Source organism: Alligator mississippiensis, chromosome 4 (genome assembly GCF_030867095.1).
Source record: "Alligator mississippiensis isolate rAllMis1 chromosome 4, rAllMis1, whole genome shotgun sequence".
In the NCBI taxonomy this organism is placed as follows: Eukaryota; Metazoa; Chordata; order Crocodylia; family Alligatoridae; genus Alligator; species Alligator mississippiensis.
The window spans coordinates 231,658,838-231,674,166 of record NC_081827.1 but is presented as its reverse complement, the minus strand read 5'-3'; the positions used below and the strand labels follow the sequence as shown (position 1 = coordinate 231,674,166).

Below are 15,329 nucleotides of genomic sequence, written 5' to 3'. Positions count from 1 at the left end.
GTCCTCTCTAAACCTTTCTGCCTCGCTTTGCCTGGCAAAAAACTTCAACAACTCGAGGCTTCCCCACTGCAGCACAAGTTCAAGACACTAATGGCCAAATTTGTCAACAATCTGAATCACCCTGAGCTCCGTGCCCGGAATCCGCAGCGAGAGATGGAGAGATAGGATCTGCCTTGAGTTCCCCCTGGAACAACAGCTCCTGTTTACACTGAGCTCCTCTCCCTCTCTCTCTCCCCTCCTCCCTTCTTCAATCTCTTCCCTCCTCCTCCACTTTTATAGCACTGGATTCACTGGAAACATACGTGTTTTTAATTAGTTGCTATGTCACGCTTGTATCTTTCCTTAACGTCCGCGATGAGGCATTGCTCATTTCTCTCTTTTGTGTGTGGCTCCCCTAACTTTCCTGTCAAAGACCCGAAAAATATGCAAAGCTTGCACTGCTGCTGAGAAAGAGGACAAAGTTTAACTTCTCTGTTGGCAGTCACCAAATAACTCCTAGGCAGATTCCGAGCGAAAGATCTGATTTGCTGATTTTTTTATTTATTTATTTTTTGCTCTTTGATTTGTATTTCTATGTTATTGCTACTGCGAAGGTTGTTGCCAGCCTCAATTAGATCACAAATGAGATCAGTTTAATTCAACTCCCAAACTGTGACCTGACCATGGTCTGAAAGTATTCAAAAACGCATTTTAAGCCTTCCTTTGATTTCAAAAGGAATACTGCATGCTTGGTCATTCATACAAATAACATAAAACGTAATTATGGGATGATTTGGCAGATGACATTCCTGCCAAACTACACTCCATGCCAGAGACTGTAATGCTGCTGCTGCTGTCCTGGGATTTGAGTCCAGAGCACCCTGATCTAAGGCTGGAGACAGGGCAGGGTGGCAGTGATTAAATGTATTTCGGGAGGAAGCCTGCCATGGCAGTGAGTACTCCGCATTAAACCCCCCAGTTCAAAACTGCTGTATCACCTAGAAGGGAAGTGGATCTGCACTATCAAATCACCAGGAGGCTGTGACAAAAGGAGCTTGCAGCTTGACACACGGGTAACAACATAGCAAACACCTTTAATTCTGTCACGTCTCATACCCTTTGCTTTCTCACACATTTGTGGCTGCTCTAACATTGACACCTACACTTTTTTGAGGGGGGAAAAAAAACCCTAAATAAGGCAATCTTATTTAAAACCAAAAAAAGCAACACCTGGAAAGTTATTTTTATGCCCAGCAAAACCTAACCTGGTATTAACTCCTTCTCCTCGGAAGCCAGAGAAGCCTTTAGAAAAGTGTAGCAAATGCTTGAAGCACTTCTGGCATGAGGCTGGTGTTCCCATCCGAACTGCACTCTCTCAGCTTTTCAAGTTGGTGGCCTCTCTTGCTATTTTGCTGCTTGAGACAGAGTCATGAAGCCGCCTCGCCCACCTTACCCACTTCGCAGGCTCCCAAAGCCTGGTTTGCAGGGGGACGTGCACCTAAGTGCCTGTGCACACACGTCTCTCTCTGCCTAACTGAGGATAAGTCGCGTGGAGCTGGTAGAGCTGTCTAATTGGAGCCACGGATCGACCCAACATGATTCAGCTACAGAGGAGAAAAGTATGTTATTGGTTGAGGAGCTTCTAGGGTGTTTAAAAATGCCAGGCTGCCCCCCCACCTCTGCTGTGCAAACCTGTCTAGGAACAATCCCAACTTGGAGCCTTCAAAGAAAGTCCCCCCGGGAGCAGGAGTCTTATCTGATGACTGCAAGTGTGGAGCACATAAGGAGTTAAACAGTTTTCTAGCATTACTGGGTAGGTTAATATCACAGCTGCTTGGTAAAGCATTATCCCAGCACCTCACTTAACAAAAGCCTACTTTTGCAAACAGACTCCTACTTTCCCCCAAGTGTCCAAAGGTGTTTACTGAAGTAAATCTGCCTAAATCCTCCATTGCTTGGGTCATGGGGGTGGGCAGGAGGGTGGAAGGTGTAGAGATAATCTCTTTTTGTAAATTCTGTAAATCTTCTGGGAAAAAATCAGGAATCTGTGTCACATGCTTCTGTTCAACTGGTAACATCTCGGTTAGTGTGCTCCTTATGAGTGAAACCTGCCATAGCAGCTAGAGAAAAATAAGACATCCCTGCCCGCTTTATATTGTTCAAACTGTTCTCTCAGAGACGCTTTAGCACATTTAATCTATTTGCTGATGGGAAAAAAAAACCTGTTAGTATCTTAAAAAGCGGTTTCTGAAAAAAAAAATGACAGTTTGGTCGGCAGCAGATAGTGTAGTTGAAAACTTGTCACTGAAGGTTTCTGCACTGCCCCGGTTATTCCAATACCAGCAACTGCATCTTACTTTTTACATGTTGCAAATGGAGACAAACAACACAGGGAAATGTTGACAGCTCTGCCTGAAAGGGCTGAAGCACTCCCCAGTAAGCAAGATCCCGTTAGAAATAAGCCTTGTCCTAGTGGAAAACGTGAATGTGACCAAAAAAACCCCAAACCCTTTACCCACATTTTTTAAACTGTCTTATTAAGAAACGCAGAAGGGCTCCTGAAAAAAAAAAAAAAGACTCTAGCAGACGGATGACAAAGCTGGGGAAAAATCATGTACATGACTCGGAACACGAGAACCACGAGAGAACTTGGCTCCGCAAACTTACAAGAGAGATTACATTTCCCCTTTGAAGTTTGTGATGTCGTTGGGGTTTTGCTTGTTTGTTTGTTTGGCTCCTTTGGGTTAGTAGGATATCCCCCCCCCCCACCCCTCGCCAGCAAACGTGCTCATCATTTCAGCCACAAATCTGGGAAAGCTTTTTCCTTCCTCCAGACCTGCCACTTTTCCTCCCGCCGTGTCCCTGGCAGGGAGGAGACACGCCAGCCCCACTCCCCGGCCACTGAGCATCCCCAGCTCCCCCCGCGCTGCTCTCTCCTCGTCTGTGTGGACAAGATCCGCCTCACCCCAACCAGCCCCGCTCCCCAAGGTCATGGTGAGTCAACAATAATAGTAATTAAAACAAAATAATAGGCAGCAGTCAAGAGCGGAGAGTACACACACCTGACCCTAACTATAACAGACTTCTCAGAGTAGAATTTGATCCCTCTCTGACACTTTTTACCTCAAGTGTTAGTGCGAGTGGCCATGAATAGTACAGGCATGCCATCTTGTAACACTATCTGCCTGTCAGGAGAGCCAAGGCTGGGTAGAGCAGGATCTATATAAGGCTTGTAACTAGGGGAAGCCCAACAAACAGCTACAAACACCTAAGTTATTTTACTCAGCCTCCACCCTTCTGCTTTTTTTTCCCCCCTCTTCTCACTCTCTTTTTTTTTCTTTTCATCTTGGCTTTCTGTTGCAGAATGCAAATGTAGCCTGCCGGCGGTGAATGGGCTGAATTGTGATTAAGAAGAAGAAGAGCTCCTTTCTTTGTTCTCCCCTCAGGGGATGTTTACTGGGAGAGACACAGCGGATCAGATATGAAAGGCATTCAGGTCAGCATTGATGTGAGCGAAAGTGAAATCATACCTAAGGCATTCAAAAGACCGCCGTGTCAGGGGTTCAGCTAACGGTGCATCTACTGTGTGTGTCTTCCCTGTTAGGCAAAAAGAAAAAAAAAAAAAAAGAAAAAAAAAAGGAAAAAATTCCCACAACAGGCAATTTAAAAAAAAAATCACAACAAATTTATATTTAAAAAAAAAAAAGTTTCTCCCCGCCAGGTTTACCACCCCATCAGGACGCACAGGGCTTAGGGGCGTCTTCCCCGATGAACTAAATAGGTTATCTTGGAAAAACTGTAGGATTTGGGATCATCATTTTAGGGGAGAAGGCTCGTGTCTGAAACGAGACATCTTTTCCCCTGGGTGTATCCCTATGTACTGTCTACATATACTAAACTATATGGCCAATACATGTGTGTGTATATATAATTATTTATATATACATATATATATATTATATATGGTTATATAATATATATCTAGCCATTGATCGGACTCAAGAAGATGTGAGGCTTGTTTATTCAAACCTGAAATCGTAGACATGTGGCATCATTTCTCGCCTCCCTCAGAAGCAACTTAAAGGATAAAAGACAGTGTGACATATAAAAACATACAGCACACCTTAAAAAGTAATCTTTTATTGACTTTGGAACTCCTAGGAACACTTTGCTGAGAGCTTACAGCAGGGAACGACTGGAGCCAAAGACAGAAGTTGGTACACAGCTCCTTAAGTTAAAAGGCTTCAAGGAAAGTCTAGTCAGCATCATAATTTTTTTCATTAAAAATGCTTGATGAAGAAATATTTGGATCTTACTTTTTTAAGTTTATACTCCCCACAGCCTAAATAGTCTTTCAATAGATTTTCCAAGTGGTTAGCTGAGGCTGTTGGCATAAACAGAGATATGTAAATATATAGAAGAAAATCACAAATGACAGTTAAGCATACAAAGAGTTAGGAGGTGGTTGCGATTACAGAGCTGAAAGGAAAATGAAAACCAGAAATCATTAAAAAGGACTAAAAAATTAAGCATCAGGACTAGATTTAGTCACGTTGCAATAACCACCCTCTCTGTCGTGACTTTTTTACACCTTTAGAATCCGAGTTAAAATATGTGGTTTGCCTAATGTTGCCATCTGATTTACTGGTGACGTTTAATTCTGAAATATTTTCAACTAGTGTTTCTGCATCACAGATTTCTCTCCTTTTTCTCCATACTCTAAAAAGACAACTAAAGAGCAATCAAAAAGGTGTCTGACTTGGCCATTCAGACAATTGCACCCTTGTGGGAATGCTGGAATGAATGGTACAGTGGACACCCCAGCACTATTGACGTTATAAACATGTAAATGAAACACATTAGGGCAGACAATCAATTGTCTGTGAGCACTGCAAACCTGCACTCCCTTTCTATGTGACAGGCACAAAATAGTGTCTACCTTGGGAAGCCATGGTCTTGGAAAAAAAGGACAAAGAGTTCTCTTTCACAGAGGAGAAAATGCACCTTAAAAGCATTGGGATAATGCAGATGCCAAAAACTGTGTGGCGAAGAATTTCCTATTTCTTGGAATGAATGTGGAGCTGCTGCAAAAGAATCAAGACTCTTCTTCCCACTTTAAGAGCAGACACACATTTTTTTTTAGGGAATATTTTCAGCCTGGCTTTATAGCTTGTTTCTCAGTCTCCATATATTTTCTTTACCTTGGGCAGTTTACCATAGATATTTATTTAACAATGAACTTTCAACTCTGTTTCCTCATTTTTAAAGAAATATTGATTCTTATGGTCCCTTTTTTTATTTGACAGAAACGAGAAATTCCAAAAAAAAAAAAAAAAAGTTTCCTTGTCAGTCATGTGCAATAGGGAAAAATATATGCAAAAGCAGTCACAGTAATTAAAGAACAGCATATACTAAACCAGTCACTGAAACCCAAATTCCCTCTTTTCCCCCCAAACTCGAAAATAAAATAAACAGATTAATCTTGACACAGAAAGCCGCCTCCTCTGTTCTGTGTCAAAACTTGCTCTAGACATTAATCTGTACAGTGAGATGTAACAAGTACATCTTGACCACTTGCCTTTGGGACAGAATATTAAAATATAGAGAGGTCCAGGTACTTTTGGAGGTAGTAAAACATTCTCTCCATAAGCTAATCAACTTTAAAAGTAATCCACTTGCAACGGATTTTCACACTTGTAAAGATAACCAGGAAAAGCAACGCTCCCAGCTGACCGCTATAACTTGTTACCACCTGAAATGTACTGGGAGCAGCCTCCTTGTCTCTGGCTAGCCTTCTCGCTGAGGCCAGCTCGCCCCTAACTTCACCCATTGGGAAGACAAACCTTACCTCCCACCATGTAGAGACACCACTCAGATTTTTTTTCTTGATCAAGTGAAAAGTGAATTCGATTTCCACTCCCCTCCCCCTTCTCCCTTCCCAGGATCTCTAAAGAGAAGCTGGGTGCGTGTCTTTTTTGGTAAACGTTTTTGAGCAGGAATAATTGTGTCTGCTTCTTTGGTCTGTATTCCCTTTCGGATCAGACGCCTTGAAAACATTGAACTTTCTGCCTTTTCTTTACAACTGGAAGCGAAATGGCAAAGAAATCAAAGAGAGCTGTTTACTGAAACTTTGGAGAAAATTAGATCCAACTTTTCTCTTCCCCCCCCCCCTCCTTCCCTTGAAAGATTTTTGTTTTTAAAAGGGGCAACTCTACCCCCAGCCCCTGCCAGAGAGATCTGGTCTGAAGGAAAGCGTGTTTGTATCTAGTCTCCTCTCCTGGAGACCGAGAAGGAAGGAGTGATGAGGAATGAAACCCCTTCCTCTTATTTCTAAGGCTCTGCGTGCAGCAGGGAGGCAGGAAGAGGCAGCATCCCCAGCTCCAGCTCCAACCAGGGGCAAGAGCAGCAGCAAGCACCAAACTTTGAAAGTTGGCAGCGGTGCTGCTGCGTGGGCTCCCGCAGCGTGGCTGGCTGGGGACGAGCCACCGTCCCCCACGAGGACGCGGGCCGAGAGGGCCGGGGAGGAAGGGGCTTTGGGTCTGTCTCCTGCCTCCACTCCTTTCTTCAGTGAAAGTGTTACAAGTGAGTCAGGCGACTGGGAATCATCTGACTGAACTTTCCTGAAACCGACACACATTCCTGGGCTGCGGGCTCTTCTATTTCCCCACCTTCCCCACCCCCAACTCCTAGTCCCTTCTTTTCAGGCTTTTCTTTTTCACGGATTTTTTCCCCCTGAGGATATTTCCCCCATGATAAGTTATTTTAATATACGCCCCCCACCATGTCTCCCTGCCACTGCCCTGTTCCACCGGTCTCCTCTTGCAGCTCTGATCAATTCCGTTATCTTGTAAAAGCTGGGCTTTCCTTTTCTCCCCTATTTAGCTTCGTAGTAATTTTATCCAGCATCGTTATCTAATCCTGAGTCCTGACCATCCTTGCGCGCACACACACGCGCACACGCGCGCACACACTCACACACGCAGGCTTTAGCTGGTTTATTCTATGCTGATCCCTTCTATAATTTCTATTTGGTTACGTTTCTATCACTCCAGTTTCCTTGATGACCATCTATTTTTAGCACCTTTTTATTTTAGTTGGATTCTATAGAGGTTCCAAGGAATTTCTATATGATTTCGATAAGCATCATCATATTTAGTGTTATCAGCAAAGACACAAGCTCAGAAGTGACATCTTTTCCATGAATCCAGGAGAGAAGAAAAATCCACTCAGTTCAGATAAATCCTAGGCAATTCCCAAAGGGAAAGGCATTGGATACGTGCTTGTCGAGAGAGAGAAAATGAAAAAAAAAATCCCTCGTCTACCTGCTTCTCAAAACAAGGACGTTTCTGACTCAGAAATGAATGAAAGAAACAAATCATGGAACAAAGAAAAACAGTGGGAAAACAGAAAGTCAACATGATTTTTCTCCCCTGTATTGATTGGAGGAAGACATGGAAGGGAGAAGTTAGACCCTTCGTGCAACCAAGGCACACACTTTACATGAAGTTTGTAGGATCTCTAAGTGGTTCCCTTAAAAATCGCAATTAAACTTTCTACTCCCAAGTGTCCTGGCTTTCCTAAGTTCTTGCACCTACAGGAAAACACAGTTTCAATGGAGCAACAGCACATATATGCCATTCCGGTCCATGTGTGTTTCCAAAGATTTGTGTGCAGCTGGGTGTACACACATCACATTCATTATCTCTTCCACAGACACAGCCGCCTAGCTTTTTATTATTTTTATTTTATTTTATTCTGCTGATCAAATGGTGTGAAGAAAATATCAAGCACACAGATGCCTCCCCTCCTCAGAGAACATGTGATAGGTTTCATACTCTAAACTAATAATCTTGTATGAAAAACCCCAAGAAGGATAAAGGAGAAGAATAAAAAAAAAACAAACACTCAGAATATTCTTTACTGCAAAAGAGCACTTCTGGATGCCTTGCTTTAAATCTCATTCTCTTTTCTCTCAAAAATGACTGTTTAACATAAGAAAAAAGGCTACTTGACACAAAGCTTTTGTTATCCAGTTGATCAGCAACGTGCTTTAGATACTTGTAAGGGGAAAAAAGCCCCACAACAGACATTGATTTTAGAAAATCAATAACCAACATTTAATAAAAAGAACAGAGGAAACACAAGAGAGGAGAGGGAAACATTACGTGTAATTTTAATGTCTACTAAATTACCCAGAGATGAGGGGAAGGGGAGGTCTCCTCTGTGAGGACCACCTTAAATAATGACAGACACAGGAGTAAAGGGTGGGGGGAAGACTTAAAAAAAGAAGAAGAAGAAAAAGAAGAAGAAGAAGAAAGATATAGGGATCCTTGGGAAGCTACTCAGAATATATTATTGGAGTTGGGGTTTTTTTTAGGTAAGACTAAGCCAAGCAAATAGATCAAAGACAACACAAAGGGAAAAGCCAGGGTAACATAACGAACAGTTTCTGACTAAAATTCCTCTATCACTCCCCCATATGGCTCGACACCTCCACCACAACAAGAAAGACACGCACTCACACACACACACACACGCACGCACACACACACACACGCACGCACACACGCACACACGCACAACCTTGGGGGGGGATCATTTGTTTCTAATCAACATGCTCTTCTTGTCTTTGTTTTTTTTTTCCTCCTTCCACCCCCACCTCCACCTCTCCGCTGAAAGTAGCGTGAGGAGCTCTGAGCGAGCGGGTTCAGGTTCCCACAAATGTCTTCATTCCTCCTCAGCTCGACAGAAAAGTTGTTGGAAGTGGGGCCGGGATGGGCCAGGCAGGGGCTGCGGGGCGGGCGCGGGTGGGTGGGGTGGAGGGAGCTCGCAACCCAAAGAAGAAAGGAAGAAACAGGGGGGGTGGGGGGGGGGAGAGGAAGAGGGAGAGGGACCCACCAGTGCAAGCTGCCAAATGTGAGCTCAGCCCAGCACAGCACGTCCCCCCGCGCCCGCTGGGGCTGAGCCCGGGGCCGGGGCCGGGGCCGGGGCCACGCCGGGCGCCGCGCGTCCCTCGGCACCGGCAGGAGGAAGTTTCATTTTCGAGCCGTGAGCCCAAGCCCCGCCGTGGGCTCCCCCGCCGCCGTGCCCGGCCCGGCCCGGCCCGGCCCGGCTGCGCTCCCGCGGGGCAGCCCCCGCACAAAGCCCCGCGCCCGGCCCGCTCCTGCCCTGCCCCGGGCCCGGCCGGGAAGTGTCTCCGGCGGGGCTGAGACTCACATGCCCGCGAGGTGCTGGTGCTGGTGCTGGTGCCGCCGCCGAGAGCGATCAAAGGGCAGCGCGGCAGCGGGCGGGTCCTGCGGGAGCGGCCGGCTCCGCTAGCGGGGCTGGCTCTCGCCAGGCACCCGGGCAAAGAAAGTTTGAGGCCCCCGGCCCGGCGCCGGGTCGTGCCCGAGCCCGAGCCCGAGCCCAGCCCGCGAGCCCGGGGCTGGGACGCTGCCCACTTGCTCGCACTTCCCCGGGCAGCGGGAGCGGCAGCGGGCGGCGCGGGGCGATCGCGATCGCGCCCGGCCGGGGGCTCCGCTGCCCCGGCGCCCGTGACACTCACTTTCCCCGGGACTCCCTTGAACTCTCTCTCTCCCCTCCAGAAACACACAACAGGCGGGTCTCTCCTCCGCCACAGACACGGCGATCGCCAGCGAAGCCAGGGCTGCTGCTGCTGCTGCTGCCGGGTCCCCCCCCCCCTCCACCTCCCCTCCCCTCCCCTCTCTCCGCTGGAGTCAAAAGGAAAAGTTTGATTCGGGTTTTTCTTACCGTTTTTCCTTCTTGGATTGGGCTGTTTTCGCCTCTTACACCTGGGGCCATCCGCCATGATCTGCTGCTTCATTGATAAGAGTGGATCAGATGGCAGTTCGCATGGACTCGACTCCCTGATTCAGCAGCACGCAGACTCTATGTAACAACCAAACACAGCAACAATGTGGGCATTGGTATATCCCATTTAAATGCAGGGCGCCAAAGGAACCCGAATATTCACCCAAAAAAGAGCCCAGGCGCACACAGGGCGAGGACTTGCCGCGCTGGGGGAGGCGAGGACACAGCTCAGCCCCCTCCTCCCCAGCCGGGCAGGTTTGGATTTTTGTATTTCTTTCTTTCTTTTTTCTTTCTTTTTTTTTTTTTTTTTTTTGGTGTGTGTTGCACCAGAGATGAGAGACAAGAATTACATCTTCAGAAAATGACTCATAACTCATGACCGTATGAGGGAATGCACAGGCTTTTTACAGTAGGCTGCTTGACTCAATGCTAGGCGGAACATTTCCTCCTAAAAGTACTTTAGCTTGACATGGGGACTCGTTTTCACATGAAATGTTGTTATTATTATTTTTTAAGTACACTTCAGCAAACTGATAAGAGCAGCTGGGAACCAGACCTCCCCCCCTCCTCGTGGAGGTAAAGCCCAGGATTGAGACCTCACTCCTATGCTCCTCTTTCACTGCTTAACAATGAGTCGTGTAATTATAAACCTCTGTCACTTTTTTTAGTCAGTTTGACAATATTCATTGCAGGGTTTCCCCCCTGCCCCTTAAGTTAAACAAAGCTTCAGTGTGTCATTTTTTTCCCCCCCAGAAAAGAAACAGAAATCAAAACTAGTGTTGTCAGGGTTTTCAGGCTCCCAGTGGCTCCCTGACTTGTAAACTTTTGTACCTATTTCTGTGTACGACAGGCTCCAAACAAGACAGAATCTGTCAAAAGGAGAGTGGAGGAGCACTTGGTTTGCCTGACACAAGGCTCCTGCAACTAAGTCCATCTTGAAGAAGATGCTGTAGCTTTAAAGATGCTTTGACTCGAGGATTAGTTTAAACAGGGGGCTATAAAAGATGTAACAGATGCAAACTGTAAAACAAGGGCAATTAACCCTTGCTCTTCTGAACAAAATCCAGCCTAACCTCAGCATCTATTGTCTACTCCTATAGCCTCAGCTTTGCACAAAACCTAGAAACTGATGACCTGTCTCAACATTTTTTTCTGAACCCAAGTGGCGTTAGCTTTTATTTTGCATTCTGACTTGAAGAGAGAATGCCAGCAAGAGTGATCAGTTCAGTGGGCTGCCCCTCCGCCTTTTATTTTGCCTCAGCTTTCCTTCCACAGCCCCTTGGTCTTAAAACAAGGTTGGCTAAACAATTCCCTATACAGGTAAGTGTGTGTGAACGTGCAGATGGAGCACAGGATGAGCCTGTTTACTCTGCTGCAATCTGAATCCATATTAACTAAGTAAAGGGGTAGATCTGTGCAAGGGAGTGGGGTGTGAGAGGCAAGGAGAGACTGAGAAAATGTGCAATAAACTTTATATTGAACAGTTATTTCTAACTGGGAAGTTTGCAACGTCTGCAGCATCAGAGAGACAGGGCAGAAGAAAGTAGGTGAGAGAAACAAATTCAGAAAAGCCAGGACCTGGGAGCTTTTCTCGGCAACTGGCGTAATAATGCAGAAGCACCAATGGTGAATTGTTTGAAATGCATTTCAGTGCCTGCCCTGCTCCTTAGCACTCAGGAAGAAAAGTTGGCAATTTTTGATGTTGGAGAATGGCTTTCTTCCCAAAGGAATATGACTGTTAATATCATTTTTGGTAAACGACTTTTAAGTTCCAGTCCCTACTTTCACTTCTTTCTTTAGGATCCCAGAAGCTAAGGTGTTTCTTCACCCAGTCTCACAAAATAAAATCAAGAAATGAAACTTGCTAGGCAGACAAAACAGCAAACTTTCTGCCTGGGGAAACACACAGCTTTTCTGGGAGTCCTAAAGCAGGCTCCAGCTAAAAAAAATTCCTGTCCAGCCCTGCTCAGTGTGTGCAAGCCACTAACAGGTACATGCAAACTTTAAGCAGACTGTATGTGGATCCTGAACTAGAAGAGCAGGGAGGGATTTTTTGTTGTTTGGAAAGGGAAATAAAATTCCTTTCCTTGCTCAAGAACTTCAGTATCAGATTTGCAAAGGACACCTCTTGTACCTGGCTGGGCAGGTGGTGGAGGTGGGCTGTGCTGGATACCAGCAGCCCAGGGTTTGCCATGGAAGAACTAACCCCTCTTGCAATTGATGCCAAGTGACTTTGGCTTTCAGTCCAGAATGAGATTCCCCTACTACAAACAAGCTGCATAAACCCCCCACACAGCCTCGAAATGCACATACCACACAGGAGACAGGGCACCCAAAAGGGCTGGGGGGGGGGGGAGGGAGAGAAGAAAAATGAAATTAAATCCTGAACCTACCTGCGAAGTCTTGGTTGTAGTTTTGGCCAGAAATGGGGAGGAGAAAAAGCATGAAGAAGCCGCGAAGTGGAGGAGAAAAGGTGCAGGGAGATGCAGCTCCTGGAGAAATGGTAAAAAGCCTTGCAAAAGAGTTGTCGGAAGGACCGTTATTCCTGCTGGGCAGGTTAGGACTGATCTCTTTCTGCCACTCCAGGAAACACAAACCTGGGGACGGGCTGACGTGTTACGCCTCTTCTAATGACATTTTTTTCTTTTTCTTTTCTGTAGGAGAGAGAGGAGAGACCCTGAAACACACGCCACCTATCTTTGTGGGGAGGGATAATTGAAGAGCACCAAACGTGAGCATCATGTGGAAACGTGATCGCCAAGTTTCTCTCTGGGAAAGGATCTGGGATAGATTATACCTTGAAGTCTCCGCAAACGCTTTAGTGGAAGAAATGAAATTCCACCTCCCTCCCGCTCTGTTTCCCTCCCTCCCTCCCCCCCCCCCGCTCCCTTTCCTCCCTCCCTCCCCAGCCATCAAGTCTTTGGCATCATTATCCTCTTCACTAAATCCTACTGGATACAAGGCGGAAAACGGTGAACACCATTCACAGAACTGGATAACTCAAAGGAACTGAAAGTTAAAGGGAGCGATCCTGCGCCTTGCAGCCCAGCTCCCTGCTCCTTCCCACCCAGCCCCCTCTGAGGGCCTGATCCTGCGGACGGGGCCGCTGGGGCAGATTTCTCCGCATGGATCCTAGCACCAAAGTCTTTCTCCCTGCCTCAGTTTTGTCCCTCTGATTTGAGAGGAGGAGACCACCTCATCAAGTGGGGGCCAGGGACGAAGCGCTGGGGTTGCACTGAGCAGCACCCACTGGGCTCCTGATCATTTGGGGCTGGTTGGGCATGCTTATTCCCACGCTCACCCAGTTTGTGGGAAAGGGCTGTTCTCCTGGGATGAAGGAACCTTGTTTTCTGTTTTGTTCACAGATATAGATTGGGGGGGAGAAGAGGGAGAGAGTGGAGAATTTTTCCTGTCTCACTCCCCTCATTTGGAAGGGGATAGATAGAGAGAGAGAGAGAGAGAGGGAGAGCGAGAGAGAGAGAGAGAGAGAGAGGCAGGTAGGCAGAGAAGGAGTGAGCGAGCGGTGTTGAACTTCCAGGGGTTACAAGTTTTTCACCTTTTTTCCATATTAAAATTAATATAAAATTAAAAAAAAGGAACAGACTCCACCTTTGCACTGAAGGGATTGGTTATGCAAATATGGAAGGGGTTTCCTGGCGAATACTGCTTTCTACTGTATGGTTAATTAAATCATCACTCAAAAGCCTTCCAATGTGACGCTTCTGTCGTAATCCAATCAGGTTACGTAGGTCCTAAACAAGAAAGATATTTTCCACATCTGGAAGTCAGCAATTTAGCAAGTACTGCACATTATTAACCAATTCAGAGCCCACTTCCCAGGGGGATTTTTTTTTTTGAAGTTTAAGTGTTCTTAACCAATGCTCTGCTGTTTTGTTAATCAAAAAGCTGGTTTACACTGCACATAATTGGGAACTAATACAGAAGTAACTCAAAGCAGCCAAATTTGTGGATGCTGAGCTAAGACATTCAGCTGAGAAAGGGGGAAAAAACTGAGCCTCGATCAGTTCCTGCCCAGCTTCCCTCAGACCCCACATATGCTTCCTTCTCTAAAAGAGCTTTAAATAATCTCAATGCAAAGATAAACGTCCAATCCTGCATGTTAGCATGATCCTTTCTGAAGGTAAACGTGGAGCTGCCCAAAGGGCTGTACTAGTGGGCTCCGGAACAATTCCCCTGCTTTGACAGTTAAATCTATTACAGTCCTTTTTTTCCCCTCCTGAAGAAAACTGAAACAATGGTACACTGATCCGACACTATACTTTTACTTACATTAAGCTAAGATAAACTGCTCTTGAACTGTGCATTAAATGTGTGCCTACAGCAAGAACTGGAATGCTAGCAATAGTCACTAGCAATTGCCCTCAAAAATGCTCCTGATCAGGGAACACCTTTGTGATGATTAAACATTGCCAAGGAATTCAAATCTAACGTGCATTTGAAAATCCTCAGCTCCACTAAGGCTTGATGATTATTTTTATCTTCTAATAAATCTACCCTGGCATTTCTTTTAAATAAATCTAATCTGAGTTTGCTTGTTCTGGCAACCGCCCGATCATACACATTTTGGGGGAGAAGGATAGAACTGTGCAGTTGGGTACAGTGTACAATTTGGATACATCTGGGGACCGTAACTGTCAATGCAACTAATGAATAAAAGCGTTAGCAGAAACCTGAGATTTCTTTAGTGCAGGCAGATATTACAGCAATAGCCACAAGATTTTTTCCCCTTTTCCAATCAGATCCTCAGCTCAGTTTGTTTTTCCTGCTGTTTCCCTGTTGTCATTCTCTGAGTAAGGAAGGACTTCAAGCTTTTACGAGAGGAGCTTACTAACCTGTTTCTTTCAATACACCGGTCACCTTTCTTTCAGGTCAGGTCCACAGTCCAAATTAAGGACTAGGGACTTCAGAAATCTTGGTTGGGGGGGGGGGGGGAGGGGGAAGGGGGAAACAAGTGCAAGCGACCTAATGAAAGAGTTAATGAAACATTTCTCTTCTTGCATCGTCTGCAAGCCTCTCATTATAAATATTAAAGAGTAGGTTTCTTAAGAGCTGCCAGTTATGTATTCATTTAAAACTCTGATGAACTGATATAAACGAACTCAGTAATTAGGCTAGTGAGAGGAAAGGGTCTGTTGCCCTCCTGGGGGGTGGTGGTGGTGGTGGAGAAGAGGGAGCTGGACGACTTGTGTTCAAACTTTTGGCACAACTCTGTACTGAATGTCAAAATTATTTTCCTGCAATATGTGCGATCTAGCTGTATCTTGCTATACCTACAGCTAGATCAAGGCAGAGATACAGAGCTATATAGGAAAGCGATAATATCTTAATGAAATATATGGCACTGGGCAAATATCCTGAAATCAGATTCAAAGTATTATTAATTTGAATTAGATCCTCTCAGATCCACAAGACACTGCCTATAAATCAAGGGCAGGCTGGCAATTTCTTAAAGAGCTAAACTGAATTTAGATGCATATGATAAAAAAACAAGTGAATGCCAATTACTGAGTCGTCCGATT

General features: G+C 45.6%; 1 protein-coding gene and 1 long non-coding RNA gene across 5 annotated transcripts in view; one reads left to right on the top strand and one right to left on the bottom strand.

The window, feature by feature from the left end:
• ZEB2 (zinc finger E-box binding homeobox 2) overlaps positions 1-13,177 on the bottom strand; it is a 135,032-nt gene extending 121,855 nt beyond the window's left edge. Inside the window, exons 1-3 of one of the 4 annotated variants that reach the window (XM_019480229.2) lie at positions 13,091-13,177; positions 12,183-12,443; positions 9,730-9,867 (exon numbers count right to left, since the gene is read on the bottom strand). In XM_019480229.2, coding sequence (XP_019335774.1) covers positions 9,730-9,802 — 73 coding nt within the window. In that variant the 5' untranslated portion in view covers positions 9,803-9,867; positions 12,183-12,443; positions 13,091-13,177. The other 3 variants (XM_019480230.2, XM_019480231.2, XM_059727399.1) reach the window with 3 other exon arrangements.
• The window catches only part of LOC106738171 (uncharacterized), a 64,397-nt gene continuing 59,119 nt past the window's right edge, over positions 10,052-15,329 (top strand). The window contains exons 1-2 of the long non-coding RNA XR_009462126.1: positions 10,052-11,109; positions 12,450-14,678. This is a non-coding gene — a long non-coding RNA (uncharacterized LOC106738171). The remainder of the gene's footprint in view (positions 11,110-12,449; positions 14,679-15,329) is intronic.